General features: G+C 41.5%; 1 protein-coding gene across 2 annotated transcripts; it reads right to left on the bottom strand.

The window, feature by feature from the left end:
- Window positions 1-3,735: 3,735 nt before the first annotated feature.
- On the bottom strand, window positions 3,736-20,523 carry STMN4 (stathmin 4). Of its 2 annotated transcripts, none has more exons than XM_087959676.1 (6): window positions 20,424-20,523; window positions 14,379-14,476; window positions 11,543-11,638; window positions 10,827-11,035; window positions 5,339-5,530; window positions 3,736-4,486 (listed from the first exon to the last, which is right to left on the bottom strand). In XM_087959676.1, exons 2-6 carry the CDS (start codon window positions 14,389-14,391, stop codon window positions 4,427-4,429), a joined length of 570 nt encoding a protein of 189 aa, XP_087815802.1. In that variant the 5' UTR covers window positions 14,392-14,476; window positions 20,424-20,523; the 3' UTR covers window positions 3,736-4,426. The 2 variants fall into 2 exon arrangements, with proteins under 2 accessions (XP_087815802.1, XP_026527265.1); XM_026671480.2 differs by having other exon boundaries at window positions 10,827-11,032.
- Between the last annotated feature and the right edge of the window lie 1,276 nt (window positions 20,524-21,799).

Genomic DNA, 21,799 nt, shown 5'->3' with positions numbered 1-21,799 from the left:
AGAAGAACACTATCAATGGTTCACTGGGTGTTGAGATTTCTAGGCAATTATTACATCCAGTGCTGTCTGTTGTTAGATTGAAGTAAGCATTCACAGGCTGGGGAGACAGTCAACCCAAAGTTAGAGGAAGTTAGCCTAACCCACTATGGGAAGAAGGCTAGGCCTTGTCAGAGAGCTAGGGAAAAAAAATAATTCATCTCCCTGAAGAAAAAATGCAAATACAGATCTGGCTTGCTTGCAGTGCCATCTGCTGCTAAACAAAGGGAATTGCTTCACAGGGGAGAGGAATGGCAGGCAGGCAGGCAGATGACCTGGATGAAGAGAAGAGAAGAGAAGAGAAGAGAAGAGAAGAGAAGAGAAGAGAAGAGAAGAGAAGAGAAGAGAAGAGAAGAGAAGAGAAGAAGAGAAGATCGAATCAAATCAGAGTTGAAAGGGATCTTTGAGGTCTTCTAGTCCAACCCTCTGCTCAGGCATTTCAGACAAATGGTTATCTAATCTCTTCTTTAAAACTTCTAGCATTGGAACATTCACAAATTCTGATCAAACCAAGGGGGCTGGAAGGCTGGAAATGTGCACAGAGGGTTCCATGTGCTTCCCAAAAGCTTTTTGGTGTGTTTTCCTCCCAAAACTTTTAAAAGGTTTTATCAGATTATAATTTTAAATGTGTCCTAACGATGAAAGGGTTGAAGGACTGCCAACTAATCACATTAAATAGATTACATTTTAATTAACTGATATGTCAATGAATGAAATTAACAGGGCACTCAGCCCAAAATACAGTCTTTAACTCAGCAAACATTGCAAATATAAATGGTTTGTATACAACATCCCAGAAGGGAGCTGCTGTAAAAAAACCTCTATGGCTGTATTTGCACAACATATTGACTTCACTGAATTATGGTTTAATAAAATAATACAATTATGTGGGTTCACACAACATGCTTGAGGAGGTCAGTTTACATTTTAGCTGTTGCATTTGCACAACCTAATCCGTTTGGTTGCTATTATCTATACATTGTGTACTATATTTACATTAGGAAAGATAAACGTGACTACAAATCAGACAATATTTTAGCCAAGTTATGTTGTACAAAATCATCCTTTCTACTTGAAAATGTAGAGAAAACTTAAGCATTACCTTCACCAACTTAGCTTCATCGTTTATTTATTTGTACACTGGTTCTCTTGTTTGAGGACCACAAAAACTGGGAGCCTATACTGTAGTATAAAATATTAGGATTGTGCACATTTCAGATTTTATCCAGACATTGTGCTTCAGAATGTGCAGGAACACAGCATCTCACAAATAGGAACACCTCAACACTATTCCAAAGACTAGAGTACCATTTGGGGGAAATATATAGCATAGTCAGATGTGGTATTCAGCAGGTTTTGACCAATTCTGGAGAACTGGTAGCGGAAATTTTGAGTAGTTTGGAGAACCGGCAAATGCCACCTCTGACTGTGTTGGGGTTCGCCAGCAGCAGGTGCGGATGGCAGAGGTCTCTGATAGCGAGGACTCGGATGAAGGGCCTGCTTGTGATGCAGGGATGGGGCCAGGATTATGGGAGAGTGGGGTGCTGCCTTTGGAGCTTGTAGAGTCTGGCAGAAGTGACACAGAGGACCCCAGGGAGCCTGTGCCCAGTGCGCAGGGCTGCTCGAAGGAAAGAGCAGCTGAAGCAGCAAGGGCGACTCAGGAGTAAGGCTGGAAGGTGATGGCCCCTCCCATAAGTGATAAAAACCAGCCCTCGGGGATGTGTACTTTGCAGGAAGCAAAGAAGTTCTTTGCACTCAGAGTCCTTGTTGAAGTCCTGCTTACCCCGGTTTGTTTTTGAAACTTCTGTCGATGGATATTTAATCAGTAATTAGTCTTCTGTTCTTGGCAGCCTTTTGCAACCTTGAAAGGGCTTGCTTTTGATGTCAGACAATTAGGTTTAAATGTCTCTTGGTTGGGAATGCACTGAATTCCCAGCGCCGCATTAAAAAAGGCTTGCTTTTATACACAGTCTGTGTTTGTTTAATTTGAACAAGGCTTGGGTCTGAACAGACTAGCCCTGCCCCCATCCATTCTCTGCCTCCCGAGTCCCAGCTGATTGTCTGGCTCTTCTTTTGTTGCTGAGTCCCAGCTGATCGGCTGGGTCTTTTTTTGTTGTCCTGCACAGGAGAACAGAGCTGGAAAGCAGGTTAGTGGGGTGGGGAGGGAGTGACATTTTGCAATAACCTTCCCTCAGGAGCAGGGAGGGAATGAGAATTTTGCAGTACCTTCTCCCAGGAGTGGGAAGGGGAGATTTTACAGTATCCTTCCCCTGGAGTGGGGTGGGAATGGAAACTTTGCAGTGTCCTTCCCCTGCGATGCCCACCAAGCCATGCCCACCAAGCCACACCCACAGAACCGGTAGTAAAAAAAAATTGAATCCCGCCACTAAGCATACTGTTTCTCAATCCTGGTTGTTTTTGCTGTTGCTGTTGTTGTTGTTAGCATGTGGTATTGTTATATTAGCCAGGAGACCACAATGCTATTGGAGAATAGTAGTTTGGCTGCCAGCTGTGTTGTAGGACATGCTCATGTGCTTCCCAAGATGTGCCAGAGGAGGGTGAGCTGCCTTTGCCCCAGAAAGAAAGATAAGTGCCATCCTAGGCCCTCTCCCTTCCCTGGACCCGCCTCATAAACAGGTACTGCAACAAGGAAGGTTCAAAGTCGGCAGAAATCTGACTGCCTGCATAGAGCGCCAATTCGTCTCCCTACCAAATGGGACTTATTTATCTACTTGCATAGAACATGCTTTCCAACTGTTAGGTGAACAGAAGCTGAGGTGTGTGATGGGAGCTCACCCCATCACACAGTGCTAGGACTTGAACTGCTAAAGCGAAGACCATCTCCAGCATCATTAAACCACTGAGCCGCCATGCCTCCTCAACCTTGGTGACTTCAGATGTGCAGACAAGGCTGACTGGGGAATTCCAGGAGTTGAAGTCCAGACATCTTAAAATCGCCCAGGTTGAGAAACAACAGTATAGCAACACATTAATCTAATAAATATATCTCTAGAATTTCTTAAAAATGGGGAGTACAGATAGGATGTTTAACTCTTCACTGAAAAGCAATAAGAAATTAAATACCTTATTTAGTCCTACCATTTGGTCATTCATATATTGCTCTCTGTTAACATTGTTTTCCCACAACCAAATCGGCTGTATGGCTTTAAACTTAGTGCCTTATCAAACCTGCCTTATTAATGTATTCCTTAAAAATGATGCTAAATATTACATTATCAAATGCAATATGTTCTTCAAGAGATGGCTTTTCTTTCTAAAAGCAGTTTATCAAACAAGCTTCTTAAAGGGGAATGTTGTAAAGTTGAAGAAAATGTTAACCAATGTGTAGATGCGAGGGAAATTTATGAAAGAATTCTGAAATCTCAAAGTCTTATTTTAAGAATAAACTCCTCAGATTCTTAGCAGTATAAAGATCTATAAGCTTATGTTCTGAAGTCAGGTGTGTGTGTGTGTGTGTGTGTGTGTGTGTGTGTTTAAATCACGCTTCTGCTTGTTTTATCACAGTTTCATAGCTTCTACTTGAGAAGGTATCCATAGAAACATTCTTTTGTTATTAATATCCCAAGGAAATAATATTTCAATTGTCCTAAACTCATAATCCTTCAAAGAACTTGGTTCTCCACTACAGGTCTGAATGGAAAAGCAAGGGAAATTATATACATAGCTGACCATAGTGAATCTCTGGCAAAAGGCATTTATTGTTACAGTTATTTTTAAAACAGAGGCCTGTGGGGTCAAAATCAGCACCCCAGCCACTTTTAGTTAAGCAATACCAGACTTATAATACCTTGGAGTTAAGAGACACGATGGAAAGTTACAAAGGAACACAGAAATGAGGACTGTTTTTATCACACGTGGGACTAACAATGGCAAAACACACAAGACAATATTCATCCCAGAGGTTATTTTACTTCCTCTGCTTGCTCTGGGCTCATCACCAAATTAGATTACTTTCCATCGCCCCAGCCCACCCCCACCCCTTCTTGGATACTTCCCTCCAAAATTGGTATTCTTACCACCCCTCCAGTATTTGGATTCCATCTTCAGAAGGACCCATGTGGGAACAGAAAACAAAATCATCTCATTGTTTGGGGGGTGTCTTCTCATCCATGCCCACCCTCTTCCCTCCCCAGATACGAACATTTCTTCTTCACAACTTCCTTTTCCCCTCATGTCCCCCTCCCTCCCTGAAACACACGAGATGGCTTCTCCCATCAATTTCTTTACATTCACAAACAACGAAAGCAGAGGACAATCCCAGTTCCTCAGTCAACACTTTGCATTAAGGCAGCCTCCACCATGTACTGCGGCCTGCTGCCATCTTTCCTTGGAGCTGTCAGTCCAAATTGTTATCTGTTTGAGGGCCTCTTTACCTTGAGGCCTCTTCCTTTAATTCCTTGTTCTTCCGGACCTCCTCAGCATGCTTATCCTAAAAAAAAAAAAAAAAAAAAAAGACGTCACAAGTTGTGGCTAGAGCAGGGGTGTCAAACTCAATATCACTGAAGGCCGCATCAGAGCTGTGGTTAACCTCGGGGGGCCAGGAGGGGATGACCAACTGGGTGGTGTGGCCAACTGGGTGGGCATGGCCAGCTTGACGCCACTCCCCAAACTGCTGACATGTTTCCTCTTCGCACTGGGTAGATTGGGCCGAAGCCACACTGGCTCGATGTTTCCTCGTTGCACTGGGTAGACCAGGCCAAAGCCATGTGGGCTGGCTCCTTTCATTTTTCAGGATGGCCCCATGGGCTGGATCCGACCACATCGCGGCCTGTTGTGGCCCATAGGCCTTGTGTTTGACACCCCTGGGCTAGAGTCATCAATTTAGTGGGATAGGCAAATTCATGCATAGGACTTGCTTTTTTTCTCTCTCCTTTTAACTACCCTGTAATCCCTTGCATTGGGGTGGAGTCTGGGTGACTGAATGGAGCTGGCCGGACGCCCTTCCTGACACCTATGCAGATCTCACAGCAGATATTTCCTCTTTGCCCTCAGAAAGAGAAATATCTGCTGCTAGGATCAAATGCACAGCCTCCTGATTGTGAGGTGAGAACTCCACCTTTAGGCCACCATGCTGCTCATGTATAGGACTCCCATGGCTTCCATTAATCTTCTTGAGAAGTTGGACATCTCTCGATATCAATAACCATTTGAACTGAAGATAAAAATCCTGAAAAAGGAGTGATCCTGTTTTTCTTCACACGCGTTGTGGGCTAGCACATATGTCTTCATTCAGTGCAACCCACACTTTCCATCTCCATCCTTACTAGTGTTGACCCCTCACCTTCTCCTGAAGACGTTCCAACATAGCAGCTAAATGTGCCTCTCGGTTCTCCTTGTTGGACTCCATTTTCTGTATCAGCCTCTCTTTGGCAGTTTTGATGAAATTGTTGTTCTCCTCGATGGCTTTCTGGATGACCTCCCGTTCATGCTCCCGTTTTCCTGCCAAATGCTTCAGGAGTTCTGCTTCTTGGTACTATAGAATAATATGAGAATGAGGTACATATATAGGGTGCATTAACTGAAGGCAATGCAGCAGATCCTAGGTTAGATACAGGAGGCTCCAAATAAATCTCAGCTAATACAATCTATGCTTTACTGGGCTAATTTACATTGATAACAAGATTAGACCTGACAACTTGATAAGAAAGAAATTCCAACACCTAAATGACTGACGATACAAAGACAATCTGTTAAAAAGTCAAAAATCAGTACTGAGCTTCAGTAATCTGTTTCCTGTGTATGTCAGAGTTGGCTAATTTCTAACTCTTGCCTGCTACCCTGGCCCAAAAACAAAATTGGGGATATTTATTGCTAAGCGCTTTGCAACAATAGATGAACACAGCTGGAATATGTCATGGCACAAATATCAATATATGTGTGTGAATTATTCAATATATATATGTGTGAATATATGCATTATTCCTTTTATAAGAAGCTTTCTATTTTACTTGATTTAAAATAGGAATGGGGATAGACAGCAATGGAGATGGCATTCCCAAATGTTATATCGCTATTTCCTTCTTTTCCTTTTCTAAAATCTTTTGTCCAACCTGACTATGGGTGGTTTAGGATTATGTGAACACTGTTGGATTATGTGAACACTGTTGAAATTAATGAATGGTTAAGAAGACAGATTTCCAATTGCCTCATAGGGATTTTGAGATTTGTCAATCTCAATTTTCCAACCACATTTCTTTTTTGTAATCTATGTTCATCAAGATACATTTGGGTCTTCTTTCACCTGTTGAATGCTTAAATACAGCAAGGAAACCCTGTTCAGTGTCATGTATGCAGATTTTTTTATATCTCCAGCCTTCTTCTCTTTGGTCAAAGTAACACTGTTGGGACAAAGTCTTTCAATTTAACTTATACCACTTTCCCTTGCAGTCAGGATCTCACTTCCTTCTACGTATCCTAAGGACTACTTTATAGAATACTATTAACCAACAGCTCAGACAGACTAGCTTGGGTTTTAATTTGTAAAATGCCAAGTAATTGTAATTAGATGGATCACATATGACCTTTCAAAGATCATGTAGTGCAAAAACAAGTAACCTATTGATTGCAGCATAGCATTTTACAAAATATTGTTCATGGCCTCGTGATAACACTTATGTGGGATGGATTACTTCCCCTAGTTGTTGTTTTTAAAGAGAATTTGCCCAGCTTTGTTTTCTGCTTCTGTCAATATAGCAAGTCTGTGTGAAAGCTAGATCATTTCTTTCAGCTTCTACTAGAAATCAGTGGCACCTGATTCATTTACATAAAATATCTGCAGGTTTAATTTGTACAGGTTTAAAACAAATCTCAAAATGGTTTACAATACAATTCAAACAGAAACCTACTTTAAAGCCCTATCAAGCATCTCTATAAGGCATGGTCAAAAAAAGTTAAGATGGCATCCATGATCTAAGCCCCAGCTTCAATGCATATAAAATAAGGAGGGCTTTGATCATACCTTTATGGCCACCATCATGATTAAAAGCCTGGAAGAAGAAGAAGAATTCCTTTGGCCGGTGTCAAAAATAGAGCAAAGATGGCATAAAAGGTACCTCATTGAGGAAGCCATTGCAAAGTTGGTGACGTGGGTTAAGTTTGGCCCTATATTTGATTCCTCTCTGAAATCCTAACAATTTGTCATGGGTCTACAATTCCCTTACATATTTATATTCCTGCCTTACATACTCGAAACTTTTCCTGTTCTTGTCCTTTTCCTTATAAATTCTATGCTTATGTAATCTTGCAAAAGTTTTCAAGTGAAGGTCGGGGAAATATACTTAAAGGTATTATTTGCTTGTGTCTTGCCAAATAAAGCTACACTTAAGATACTGGCAAAAGAGAGGTTTGTTTATTGCTATCTGAACATACTGACCACATGAATGAACATGGGTAACGCAGAGATACAGAGGGGGTTATCAGTCAAAGACACCCAGATAATGAATACTTTAATTTATTTTAGCAATTTCTCCTTTGTGCAAATTGATTTTTCTACTCGATTTTCAGGAGGTTGACTTGATCACCTCTGGTTTCATGCATGATGATCCAAACAAGGGGAGAGCAAAGGCCTGCCTTTACAGTGGAACATTACATTATGCATAAGCTTTGTTGAAAGTGGAGTTATCAAAAAGGCTTGTATAATTGTTGACAGTAAACTGAGAAGCCTCCTGTGACTTAACAAAAGCTACCATAGAAAAGCCGCTCTCTTGGGAAATCACTTCAAACTTTAAATGTGTTAACCTGGATGTAATTTCCAGCCTAAATAGTAGATATATTGGAAGCAAACAAAGAACCCAGGGCTGTAAAAAAATATTTCCTAAAGTATTTCCAAGAAGAAAGGAGTGGATAAGATCACTTCTTAAGATCAAGGGTACAGGGAAAGAGTTAACCAGGGATCTAAGCTGAGTCAAGAAAAGGAATTCATTTATTTATTTATTTATTTGATTTGCCAATTGTTTACAAGATAATAAGTATAAGTGTATACATAGTTGTGAATACATGAAATGGGTACATATAAGAAAAATAAAAGAAGAATAAGAGAAACAATAGGACAGGGATGGTAGGCACGTTGGTGCGCTTATGCACGCCCCCTACAGACCTCTTAGGAAAGGGGTGAGGTCAATAGTAGACAGTCTAAGGTTAAAGTTTTTGGGGTTTGGGGAAGAAACTACAGAGTCGGGTAGAGTATTCCAGACATTGACCACTCTATTGCTGAAGTCGTATTTCCTGCAATCAAGTTTGGTGCGATTAACTTTGAGTTTGTATCTATTGTGTGCTCTTGTGTTGTTATGGTTGAAGCTGAAGTATTCATTGACAGGTAGGACATTGCAATGTATGATTTTATATACCATGCTTAAATCAGACCGAAGACGGCGTAATTCAAGGTTTTCTAGTTCTAGAATTTCAAGTCTGGTGGCATAAGGTATTCTACAACGAGTAGAGGAGTGGAGAACTCTTCTTGTGAAATATTTCTGGACTTTCTCAATTGTGCTAATATCAGATACGTAATGTGGGTTCCAGACTGATGAGCTGTATTTGAGTATTGGTCTAGCAAATGTTTTGTATGCTCTAGTTAGTAGAGTGATATTACCAGAGAAAAAACTACGTAGGATTACGTTAACAACTCTTAATGCCTTTTTGGCTATGTAGTTGCAGTGGGCTCTAGCACTTAGATCATTAGAGGTGAGTATTCCAAGGTCCTTTACAGAGCTTGGGTCATCAACAAGATCAACAATTCGTTCATTTCTTTCCCCCATAGTTGTAGTCCAGAAGCTATTCATGATTACCTATCAAGGTCAGGCAGGAACAAGGATGAATGAATAAATGCCTCCTAATGGATTATCAATAATTTGTAAGGAGGAAAGCATCGCCAATTTCTTTCTTCCTGAGATCAGCCCATTCCCTAGAACTGCTTTGTAAGCAGTTGAAGAGCTAGCAAACATTTTGCTTGAATTCCTTTCCTCCTCATTGTTCACAGGAGAAGGTAAAAATGGCTCCCTTCTATATACATTTATGTAAAGCACATGCCTAAGACTTCAATTATTATGCTTATTTACAAGACTGTATTATATTTCATGTTATGAACAAATGGAATCATTTCTTCTAACATTTCACCCATGAATTACATTCATTTGAATTAGACATTATTTTCTTCTGTTTTTTTATTATTTTAGTAAATATTGAACGTTAATTAAAACAAGGCAAGTGTGCTTTAAGAGCGTATTTCCCCATTCAGTGGGGAAATTTTGCCAAATGGTAATATTGGAAAGCTAAGGTGCTGTAGTGCTGAACTAAAGAGCTTAAGGTGCTGAACTAGGAGCAGAGAAATCTAGTGTCAAGTCCATAATCAACCACAGGCCTTACTGGATGCTTTTAGGGCAATCACTCTTAGCCCAGCCTACCACAGGGTAACTTTTCAATGGTTAGATTAAACAAATGCTTAAATATCTCAACTGTAATAAAACATGTATATGAATAATATCAATTAAGAGAGAGGCTGAGTTTGTACAATATACTTAATCCGGTTTGCATCATTTATTTTTCACATTTTGGAATTGCCCATCTCCTTCACAGGGGGACAAATATATTGAACCCTAAACTAGACCAAAGAAGCTGGGTTTATACAACACTTTATGCAAAAAAAAAAATCCTGTAACCAAGATTAAAATTAGTTTTTGCATATTCTATAAATGGACTAAGCACTAAGCCGTTATCTGATCCAGCTAGTACATTGAGTGAACTCAGCAAGGCAGTGCAAAATTATCAGTTTTTCAAATTCATTGTAAAGTTTAGTTAGAACACAGGAAATTAGCAACTATATATTGTCTTTTAGAGCAGACTTTCCCAACTTGGGACCCTTCCAGATATTGGGCTTAGTTCCACAATTCTCAACCAGCATGGCTCTGTGGAGAATTCTAGAAGTTGATATCCATAATTCTGGAGGCATCCAAACAAGGGAGTTATTTTTCTGGAGTAATTTGCTGGAATCCTGAGAACAATTTATTTTTCTAGAACAACACTTCATACTTTTCCTGGCATTAAAAAGAGCAAGCAGATTCCCTGTTGATTTATTCACACAATCAAATTATTCCCTACAATGTCTAAACCAGTGGTCCCCAACCACCAGGCCCCGGACCGGTACCGGTCTGTGGATCATTTTTACCGGGCCGCAAAGAAGTGGGTGCCGCCATCTTGTTTCGACGGTGCTTGAGAAAGTGCTTCCGGGTGAGCTTGTCGGTCGTCGGTTGGAAAGCGGCGTTTGGGTGCTGAAGGAACCCTCGCGCCTTAGTTTCGTCGAGGGGGAGGGCGGCTTCGAACGAAGAGCCGTCCCGATGGCGGTGGAGTCTCGTGTAAGGAGGAGATTAAGAAAGAGCCCGAAAAGCCCATCAACAAAGGTACAAAGGAGGAGTTGAAGATGGCGGGGAGAAGCGGGGGACGGCTGGCTGGCCGGTCGCTCGACTCGCCTTGCCTTGGTCGTGCGTGCTGATGCCGGTACCGGTCCGTGGATCATTTTGTGATGCCGGTACTGGGCCGTGGGACAAAAACGGTTGGGGGCCACTGGTCTAAACTATTTACCAAGGTTGGTGCCATTGGAGAAGGCAAAGCCCTTATTTTGCAGAATGATAGGGAGACTTCTCAAAACAGCATGGTTAGCTCAATGGATGAATGAATAATATGCTTTACTACCCAAAGAGGTGGCTTGCTGTTACCATAAACCTATTAAATTTCTTAACTGCTCTTTGGATATCATGCAGATACAAACTATTTCTCACCTTACGTCGTTCTTCAGCAGCTTCTAGCTTCTTCTGGATCTCCTCCAATGAAGGGTCACGCCGTCGAGGCAGAGAGGCATTGAATTCAGGGATTCCATCGAAGGACGGTGGCTTAAGGATAACCTCAAAGGATTGTCCCGAGGTGCGCTTGTTGAGTTCAATTACCTCCATGTCAGATATGACACACCAGGTCAGATCTACAGTGTCTACTAAACAAAAGGGGGAGAAAAGCTGAAGAATCAGTATGCCAAGAAGCAGTTAAACCACCAAGGGGCATATTTACTCTAGGCCACAGGGAAAACTACTGGAAATCTGTATCTCTCGGAGGATCTGAAGTTTCCCCTGCAACATTGAGATCTTTTGGTGCAGACATGATGGGATTCATCAGCAAAGAAGTAGGCATGAAAGGAAAGGGTTTCCAAGTTTGGAAACCAGTGTGTGCAAAATCCCTTCTTTGATGCCTATTCTTCCATCATGCTGGCAAATGACACTGAGCCAGAGATAAAAATGAAGCAGCAATATAGTTCTTCTTAAAGGCTAAATTCACACAACTAATTTTATTGGCTCAGCTAGAAATCTAGCAGCTGCACTCAGGCAACATGAAAGTTGGTTAGCTTAGCTGTTTTTGAAAAAAGAAAGAAAGAAAAGAAAAAAGAAAACAAACAAACAAACAAACATCTTGCTTTCTTGGCAAGATAATATTAGTTTCCGTTTACCTTCATATTTATATGACGGTTTATTTAAAGGATCTGAGAGAAAGCAGGAACAGAAGAGGGACACCAGAGGGAGCTCTTTCATTTTTTCTTTGTAGGCTGTGTGAAACAAGCAAATTAAAACACAATTACAAAAGAGGAAGTTTTATTAGCAATTTCCCTGGCATTTGTTCTTGCCCTCGGATTCCTCCCCCCCCCCCCCCTTTCTTGCTCATCTCATAGCAGATATGGAAAGGAATGGAGGAGGAGGAAGAGACAAAGAGCTGCTATTGGCTTCATTTTCAGATGCTGAGTTCCGCTAATCGTTTATACAGATCCATAATACAGTTGCATTTGAAATGCTGTGTGTCCAGATCTGGTGATTGCATCTCAAAAGGAAGTTCTGGAACTGGGAAAGAGAGGAAACAGGCACCCCTATAGACAGTAGACAAATCAATTAGTTAATTTGGTGTCCCATGGCGTCCCATGGTCTTTAGAAGTTTTCCAGCAAATTTGCAAGGAGAGAAATTAAATAGATGATTGATCTGAATTCCTCTAGGCATGGGAGGGGGGGAATCTCTCAATGATTTCTTCATTTCCCCCTAATTTCATTACTGCTAAAACATACCCATGGGGGAAAATATACTCTTGATATCTTCCTTGGGGATTTAACTAAACCATGGGAAGCCAGGGAGACAGCAGATGCCATGCCCCTATCAGAGTTTGAACCTGAGGAGGAAGACAAACAGCTGACAGGGAGTAGAGTGGGGTTCCACTGTGGAGAAAACTGGGGAAGGGCAAAGTCCAGCTGGGCAGAGTGGGGGAGAGGTAGAACAAGGGAGAGGGAGTTCAAAGGAAGACCCAGGCCCACTTCCTCTTCATCCTAGGGCACGCAGGGAGGAACAGAGAAGAAAGCAACATGGGCTGCGTGACTTACAGGGGAGGAAAGGGCCCTGATTCCCTTCATTAGCCATAGCTGGGAAAAGAGTTTAAAAGAGATGCATGCTGAGTGCGGCATCTGTGGGGAACAAATGTGAGTTTATCTTGTGTTAACTTTGTTTATCTACGTTCCTGGCATCCTCCCAACGGCGTTGAATAACTACCGTTCCTTCATGTCTGGAATTCCTTCTCTTGCCCTGCAAGAATAAATACCTCATTTTGCCTTGATTGGACTTATAGTTACAGTTTTTGTTGACCATGTTTTGGACTTGATTCTCTGCAGCCAAAGGCTGTTCCTGGGAGAGTTTTTCTTCAGACCAGAAGGTAACCAGGACATTGGGGGCAAAGTTGGAGCTAATAAAGGGACTCCTACTGATTATCTGACTGTGTTGCCTTTGTGCCATGCCCTGGGTCATCACAGTGGATCTCTGATGTGAGTATGGAAGAGTGAAAGACAGGACCCTCACACATGCCGTCTCCTTTTTTGGCCACTTTACAACTAAACCAGTGGATGTGCACTATAGTCCAGCTGTGAGAATGTCACTAGGATTCTCTTTTCCTTTGAAAGGATTTGCAGAAGCAAATGTGCCAGCCAGCATCAAATTAAGTAAGAACTGGCAGGAGACATTGGAGAATTTCTCTATGGAGACAATTTCTCAATGAAAGTAAAAAGAAAGAAAGATACCGAAAAGTAGAATTCTTTGCTGCCAGCTAGGGTCGATCTGATTGCTCTCTGATTAATATAGTGCAGCGGCTGGCTGGGAAATTTGGGGAATTGAAGTCCAGGCATCTTAAAGTTGCCAGATTCAAATCACAGTAGATTAATGGTCCTTTGTGTGGGTACAGTGTGTAAACAGAGCCATTTTCCCTCATGTGTGTTTTTCTTAAATTTCCCAACTGCCAAATGTAGGTGTTATCTGATAAGAGAAAACTGCATCCGTGTGAAATCTGCTGCCCTTATATTAGGCTCTGTGCCTTCTCCATTTCCAAATGGCACCATCCAGTGGGAAACCTTCCTCCAATCCCATAAACGATGCAGAGATAGGATTGGTCATGAGGTTGAAGGGGTAGAAACTTTCCCTGTTATACAGTGCAGAGTTTAGCCTGAGAAAGCCAAAAAGATTGGTTCTCCTTGCTGATCTGGTAAGACTGCTGAATGGCTTAGAAAAATGTTCAGTAGGCTTAGAAAAATGACCCAGCCTGGCTTTTGCGCTGGCCAATAGTCATGCAAACCTCCGAAAGCCCAATAATCACAATCCCCAGCTATTCCTACAGGGAAAAGGAAGAAAATGATAATATAGGAGAAAAATCAGAGATGGAAGAGTGATGCCAAAACAAGCCTGAATTGGCCAACGAGCACTAAGCTGACCCCATTTTCCTGTGCCACTAAAAGCATGGGCAGTGAAGTTTCAGTCTAAAGCAGGGCTGTCAAACTGCTGGAGCATGGACTTGATACATCATGTGCTGACCACGCCCACACCCGGTCCAGCAAAGTGGGGGGGGAGAATCCCAATACATCACGTGACAACGACATGACGATGGGAGTTTGACACCCCTGGTCTAAAGGGTTATCCTACTAAAAAGTCATGCTACTGTAACCCCTGCAGAACTAAGAACTTTCTGACAGTGAGAACAATCAACCCATGGACCAGCTTGCCCTCGGAAGTTGTGGGAGCGCCATCCCTTGAGACTTTCAAGAAGAGATTGGACTGCCATCTGTCAGATGTGGTGTAGGGTCTCCCGCTTGGGCGGGGGGTTGGACTAGATGACCTACAAGGTCCCTTCCAGCTCTGATTATCTATTAAGAGTGACATATGATAACATTATAAGGATATAGCAGAGTGAAGATGTTATCAGGGGATGTTTATACTATGTTCAAAGGCCAATGGAAGAAAGCCCAGAGAGGGAAGCATTTCCATACCTGCCAGGGTCATGGTTTCTGCTGTTCTTAGTATCCTGCTGCTTTGGTGGCTGTCAGAGGGGAAGATCACAACTGACGGAGAAGAGCCTACCTGAAACCTGAGGAGACAAGCAAAAGACAAAGCAACACATGGGTGAATTTCAATTTGCTTCTGTCCTTTTAAGGCAGGGGTCACCAAACTTGGCAACTTTAAGACTTGTAGACTTCAACTCCCAGAATTCCTCAGCCAGCTATGCTAGCTGGAGAATTCTAAGAGTTGAAGTCCATGAGTCTTAAAGTTACCACATTTGGAGATCTCTGTTTTAAGGAAACAAGGAGTGGGATTTGCAAGAGGAGGCAATATTCAAGACCCTGAAAGTCACGTGCTCAAAAGTATATATATGGATATGTATATATATGGAAGATGGCTTGATGGTTTTATGTTTTGTTTGTTTATGTTTGTTTTAAAAACCAATAAAAAAAATTTTTTTTTAAAAAAAAGTGAATTTCCCACAAAGATCTCAAGCTGTTTACCCCAGCAGCTTCACGGTCCTTCCAGCGGGCATTAGATTCAGTCCAGCTCTGTTTTATCTCCCCAATTTTCCTATGTTCCATTTAAGCATAGATAAAAGTCGAAGAAGCACACTAAGCAATGCAGAGTCAGGGCCATTTGAGAGTTTGAATCGGTCTTGGAACACATTGGCACTGAGTCTGGGGTGACTGGAGTGCATGAACACAGCTCTCACAGACAGGGAGAGAGGATGCAGCTCACACAATGGGACTTTTTCAATAGAAGAAATAGCAGATGGAACTGCTCCACCCAGAAGCAATTTAGGTCCCTGCCTTTTAAGAAATCTGTAGAGATCTTGAAAAAGGGCTGGCAAACAGAGCCCACTGGGTACAGGTATTGTGCTCAGCCATGAAGCTCAGGCCTAGCATATGTGCAAATTCAGATGACAGTAATTTATTTGTCAAACCATGATTACATGAATCAGATCATAATGCAACGGGGAGGAAGAATAACAAGAAAATTGGAAACACTTTTTTTTTTATAGTCAAGCCAATTTAAGATATGGGAGTAAATTTCCAGCTGAAAGAATCATTCAGTTCTGTGTGAACATGACACACAGGTGGAACATAAGAGATGTTTTAGATTCAGTTCCCTTCATATAATGTAGGCTAATGCCTTGCTTTAGCAATGACCATCTTGATGTATATGCATGGATACTTCCAGATGCTGCTACAAGAAACGCTTGGAAAAAGCAGTGTTCCATACATTCATTCTTTGTTCATTTGATTTTACCCAGCTTTTGTGAAATCATAAGGATCATCCTACTTACTAATTACAAGACCCAATAGGTTACAGCAGTGAAAAAGAAACTTCCGAGTTTTTAGGGAGTGTAGGTTAGAAAATGAACTCTTAAGCCATTTCTGTAAGCAATACATAAATTGGACTTTGAACTACAAGGCTACAATAAAACTACAATAAAACTAGAACTACAATAAAAACTTAACATTACTTATTATTAGATGGCTTTTTCTCAACCATCTGGAGATATGTAATTCTCAATCTTTAAAAAAAAAAAATCATTATTAATCCCATTAGTGAAAGAAGTCCATTTGCCTGGAATTCTCAGTGACGTCTCTTTGAGCCGGGATCCCCAACCTATGGTCCGTGGCGTGCCAGAGACCAGGCCGCACAAAATCCATGGGATGTAGGCAGCATGTGAAACCACACCCCCTCCGGTCCACGAAAAAACTTCTCTCCATGGAACCGGTCCTTGGTGCCCAAAAGGTTGGGGGCCACTGTCAATTGAGCACAGAATATTTGCAGCGGGCAAGTACAAAAGAACAGTGGAGTACAGAACTAGCGATCCAAAAAGGGTGGTTAGATTTTAGCTCAATTCAGAAAGTCAAATCTGCTAAACTGGAGTGGGGATGTATTTCCAGGACTGTTTGCTTGCTCCCAAAAAACATTCTGTAAATCAGTTTTAGACCTGAGTATAGGAACAATGCTGTATTTATTTCCCAAAACCAAATGAGAATTGTTCCTGCGAGAGGAACCACATGTTCCAAATCACTTCCCCCTCTCCCCATGATAAAGTCCCAGGAGTGGGCCATGACACTGAGAAATACAAAGGTGCCTCTTAGGATTGATGTTAGTTTAAAAATGAATGTATTTTTTGTTTTTACCTGCTTGAATTAACAACAGCTAACAAATGCAACACCCAAAAGTCCTCTTGTTAAATGTTAAGCCTCTAGAATTTGACTGAGGTTTGCACACAATTTCAGAAAAATTCCTGCTGCTCCACTTGGAAGACACGTTCTGCATGCAAAACTTCATTCCTCTCAGAGCATCGCCAGTCTCCCTGTCGCTGTCCCCACCTCTTTCTGCCTACCTAGTAGTCTTAAAAAGCTCTTCTTCCTTCATGTAAAGGAAATATGTTTCTAAAAATGTTGTTTGGTCACCGCAGCCCCCTTCCTTTTCATCCTATTAGGGGACATCATTCAGTCCCCAAGATCCACAGCTCTCCTTTCCTTTGTTAGGAGATCATGCGCTCAACACTTTCACCGGCAGCTCTGGGTACTGGCTGAGATCTGCCCACCGCCTCTCGTCACCATTATTCCTTTATTGCTAAGCCCACCCACCCCTGGCTTTGGTTCCTGGGAAAGCACTCAAGAAGCCGGCTCGGGAGGTGTGGGGGGTGGCTGGGAGGCGAACCCATGGAGGGAGCCCTAGGCTTGGAAAGAGAAATGCTGCTGTCTTTCCAATGGCTCCACCAGGCATGCTGTGTGGCGCTTGGTTGATAAGAGAGGGGAGGGGGGAGGGAGGGAGGTAGAAGCCACAGCACTGTACTGTATAATGTGGGATGAGCTCACAGCAACTGAAAGCAGGCAGGGAGGAGGAGAAAGAGGAGGGCCTGATAAAGACCTGACACTGCAGCCTCGTTCATAAAGGACAAGCTGGAGAACTTGCAGACATTTTGCATCTGTACAAAATGGGCTTATTTCATTAACTATCGGACACCTTTCACTCTCCTGAAACTAAGTGCTCATATGTTTCCAAACACACAGCCATAACCCAGAAGGACCCTGTTATCTCCGCTGTGCCATTTTTAATGTCAAGTGAAATCTTATCTATTTCTTCCCTTTGGTGTTCTTTTAGATTTCTTTTTTTTTTAACCCAACAACCTGAAATTCGTGCTTTTTAGATCTTTACACTGCACACTCCCTTTACTTTGTCTTTATTTTGATTTTGCTCTGTGCCTTTTCTTTTATCTTTGACTTTGTTCTTTTATTTGGTGGTTGTACAAAGCTACTCAAGAGGTGTGGTGGCTGGAACACGGGGTTAGGTTATAAAGAAGTGAATCAATTTCCACACAAAAATATTTTTAAAAAAAATTAAAGAGAAAACAGCTGTTCCTCCCCCTTCAGTAACTATTCCATCCCACACCCATTTGAGATAAATGCCATGGAAGTGGGAGAGGTCTCTCAGCCTTCATCTCCAGATGTGGGAGGGAAAAAGAGAGAAAAGGTCACATGCTGATTCCTATTTTTCTAAAAATATATATAAAATAAAACCCACCATTGCTAATGTATATCACAGGTTCATCACACAGGTGTGAATGCTTGCTTTCTCTCCTTTAATCATTTCCATTTTTATTTTTACCAATAACTTGGCATCTCTCCCTTTTCCAGGCAAGACTCTGCCCACCCCTGACAAATAATTGCAGGTTTTGTTCAGGCATTTTAAGAACTGACTAGGAGGGAGAAAAGATGGAGTGCTGGCCTTCTTTCGGATATCACTAATGAAATCAAAAGGAAAGAAGCAGTGAGGGAAGGAAGCCTCATGGCTCTCCTGCCATGAGATAACCCGCAGCCTAGACATTATCTGCAAATATAAAGGAAAGGAGAAGAGAGCAAAGGGTTGGAGCTGAACATGCTGTGCTTAATTACTTCATGCCACAGAAATCTGATTTTATTGCTTTTACTTACATGGGAGGAATTTCAGAGCAGACAGGAAAGATTACATTTGCTGTCCACCTGCACTGGATAACATGTGACTTGTTGGGAAACCCATAACCAATCAAAGCATTCCATGTGTGCACTTGTCATTTCCAATCATTCTTTTCTGCCCTGGAGCTATTTGGAAAGGACTCTGCAGCTTCTTTATCACTGTAATGCTTCACATTTGCCAAGGTTGTCTGATGGTGATTAAAACAGAGTCCTTGGGAAGAAAACCCCTCTGATGGTTGACTGATATAAGCCCTGAGGCTCCCTCATCTTTTATTTTAAATCAGAGTACCTTCAAGATACAAAAAGCATAAAGTGGAAGCGGGCTGATTGGCATCGGTGAAATCTGGGGTGAAAAGAGGATCATATCATGAATTGAGAAAGTTTCAGCCAGAAATGGAATCAAAAGACTTTGGAATAGTCTATTGATGTCCCTAGGCAGTTGGAGGTATTTTGGGGGATTGGGGGCAGTAGGCGGAGAAAAAAAAACTAAATATGGAGAAGAACTGCTGTAGAAAGATTTAGCCAGTGAATAGTAACATTTAGCCTAAGGAAACCAGGGTTGAGGCGATGAGTGAATGTAATCATTATACAAGTCACAGAAAGAGCATTTCCAAATTAACAGAGCTAACTTTATGCCAATATTAAAAGACTATAAAAACTCCACAACTTTCCCTTTGAGGGGAGGGATCTGCTAGCTTGTCTACCAAGAAAACCAAATTTGACCACTCCTATTTTTAAAATCTATTTCTTTTTACAGACATGAAGAAGTCCAGATGCTTTTCTCTTTTGGGGGGGTGGGAGTGATGGTGAGAGTTAATCTTGGATTTTCTGGATAAGAACAGCTTTAGAAAACTACTAAAGCAACTCTCCCTTTGAGCACAGTAAATTTATGCAGCCATTCCTCTGGTTTCTGAGGTTTCAGCAATAAGCAGCCCAGGTTGAACACAAGAAACTTTCTATCAACAAAGAAATAATAAAGAGAGAAAGCCAGGATGTTTCAGGGATCTGAATTCCACATCCAATTAATTGGCCTATTCTTTCCTGCCTTCTGAAAGTATTTTGCCATAAAAGCAGCCTTGCCCATTGTTAGTTTGTCTGGATCATAGTGAGTTCATTGCAAATTTGCAAGAGAAGAAACAACTGTGAAGGGGAAGAAAGAAATGTCTGTAACTATCCACTGGCCCCCCACATCCAGATCTCCAAAGCAACCCTACTTGCCCCTGTGATAATACCCATGTTCTCCTTTTGAGGGAAAACTTGTGGTATTTAAGATTAAAATATAACCTCACACAGAATGGGGGCATTGTCTCTAAATGAACTATATTTCATGAAAGCTGCTGTCATATAAATGTTTGTCTTCAACATGTTACCAGACTTTACTATTACTGTCTGGAAGCTGTTTTCCACAATGTTGCAGCTCTAAAATTACTGTTCTCTCTCTGCCCAACATCCCAAGGGCTTCAGATTTTAGATTGCATCACAGGACACTAAGCAGGTTATGTGAAGTGTATTACACATATTACAACAAGTAATAGGAAGCAGCTATTTCTTGGTATGGTGATGGTTAAAAATGCAATGATATAAAATAAGAAAGTATTAAGAAGGAAGAGGAGGGAAAAGGGACTTTGCAGACAGGGGAGAAAAAAGAAAACAAATCTGTTTTGATAATACATTCAGTATCAGCACAGAAAGAAAAAGAAAAAAGTACTAAATATTCAGAGTTGGAAGAATGAGGTCACCAATAAAAGGAAAGCAAGATACAGAGACAGAATGTGTTTATGAAAGTACTAAAACAGACATTAATATGTCAGATATGCAAAGAGGCAATTGAAGATCTGAATAGGATGGAAAGACCAGAAGAAACCAGAGTCTTAAGTGCTGGTTTCCAAAAGCCAAGAGTAATATTCATGGATCCTGCCCAACAGTCTTGTCTGTACCTACTGGCATTCCTTATTTTGAAAATCCAGCTGGTAGAACATTTATTCTTTCCTCTGTTTGCTCAACCCCCAGTTCCCGATGGGACCCTTTCTTAAATCTTGCTGCACTTACCTCTTTTTAAGTCCAGTCCTTGGTTCAGCCGCTCCCAGCTTCTCGTTCAGGGAGTGATGCTAAAAGATCCACTTAGCATCCACCAGGCTGCCAAGTTCACACCATGACATCACCTCTGAGCCAGCTGATTGGCTAAGACAACGAGGCAGCTGATTGGGCAGCATCTTCTTGGGAAGAAGGAACTGCCTGAGTAATCTCTTGATGAGCCAGGTGGGTTGAGGATGATGTCACACAAAAGATGTGATTTTCTTCAGATGAAGAAGGAAAGGCAGTAGTCCTGCTTCAGAAGGATGCATCATAGAAAATCTAAGCCACCCACACCACGGCTGTCAAGACAAGCCTGCATCCTCTATGGCAACCTAGCTATTGTTATCCAAGCTGATTACAAGGGAGGGGGAGTGAAGCTTGGACCAGAAATTTGCATATCTACATCTTTTATACAGGAAGAATCTCTACAAAATCAAGGCTGAGGATGTTTGGAGGAAAAATGAATTTTATTTTACAATTTAGGCGGAAGTTGGCTGAAGTGGAAGTAGAGATTTTTTTAAAAAATGTATCTGATGACTGAGTTCACCCCAGTTGCTGTATTAAGGGGCAAATAAAATGGGCTTGGATAGTTAACTATTCAGCACCTTGTGGAAATCCATCCTTTGTTTTAGCAAGTTGTATGAGCCAAACCAAATCAGCCATATAAATTAAGTTGAGTTAGGCTTTTAATTTTTTGTGTGTGAACCCACCCAGCCCTAGTATGTATGTACCATTATATGTACTGCAGTTACATGCTATGAAGGATAAGACCATGGGAACTTCTGGGTGAAGGACATTCTCAGTAATCACAGCTCTACAGCAGATCTATTTTAAGAGCATTTGTCAGAATTGCTACATATAGTATATGAGTTTCTGTAACATGATTTGCATACCTGCTAAGTATGGTTATTTATTTATCACATATCAATTTATGTCACTGCCCAATTCACCAATGTGATTCTGGACAGCTAACAGGAATTAAAACACAATAAAAATACACAGTATACTAAAGAAATAAAAAATACTGTTCCAGCAAGCTAGCACAAAATGAGTCCTGAACCTAACATTCACCAATAGGGTAGACTCAATGCCTCCTGCTCCAAGAAAGGGCACAATTGGTATGCAAAATAAAATTATGCAAAGGACAAGAGCTTTGAATCCAGAAGGACCCACAAATTGCACACCAATTCTGTCTGGGGTAGTGCAACACCTTCCAGAGCTAAGGGTGGAAAAATTCCCAGCTCCAGGAAGTTCTAACATCCAAACAGGGGTGGTATTCAGAGGGTTCAAACTAGTTCTTGCATCCATGAAGAGAAAAATTTGATTGGTTCACCAAACTGGGAGGGAAA

Source organism: Notechis scutatus, chromosome 1 (genome assembly GCF_049901735.1).
Source record: "Notechis scutatus isolate UNSWTSFEM ecotype Mainland chromosome 1, rNotScu1.2, whole genome shotgun sequence".
Taxonomy (NCBI): Eukaryota; Metazoa; Chordata; class Lepidosauria; order Squamata; family Elapidae; genus Notechis; species Notechis scutatus.
Note: the sequence above shows the minus strand (reverse complement) of the source record. Positions and strands in the feature narration are given on the sequence as shown.

What these genes read in the sequence shown, in the direction of transcription:
- STMN4 (XM_087959676.1), bottom strand. An exon ending in ACCGTCATATAAATATGAAG is followed by an intron (nt 11,036 to 11,542) that starts GTAAACGGAAAC and finishes CCTTTTGTTTAG; the next exon opens with TAGACACTGTAGATCTGACC. An exon ending in CTGCTGAAGAACGACGTAAG is followed by an intron (nt 5,531 to 10,826) that starts GTGAGAAATAGT and finishes ATTATTCTATAG; the next exon opens with TACCAAGAAGCAGAACTCCT.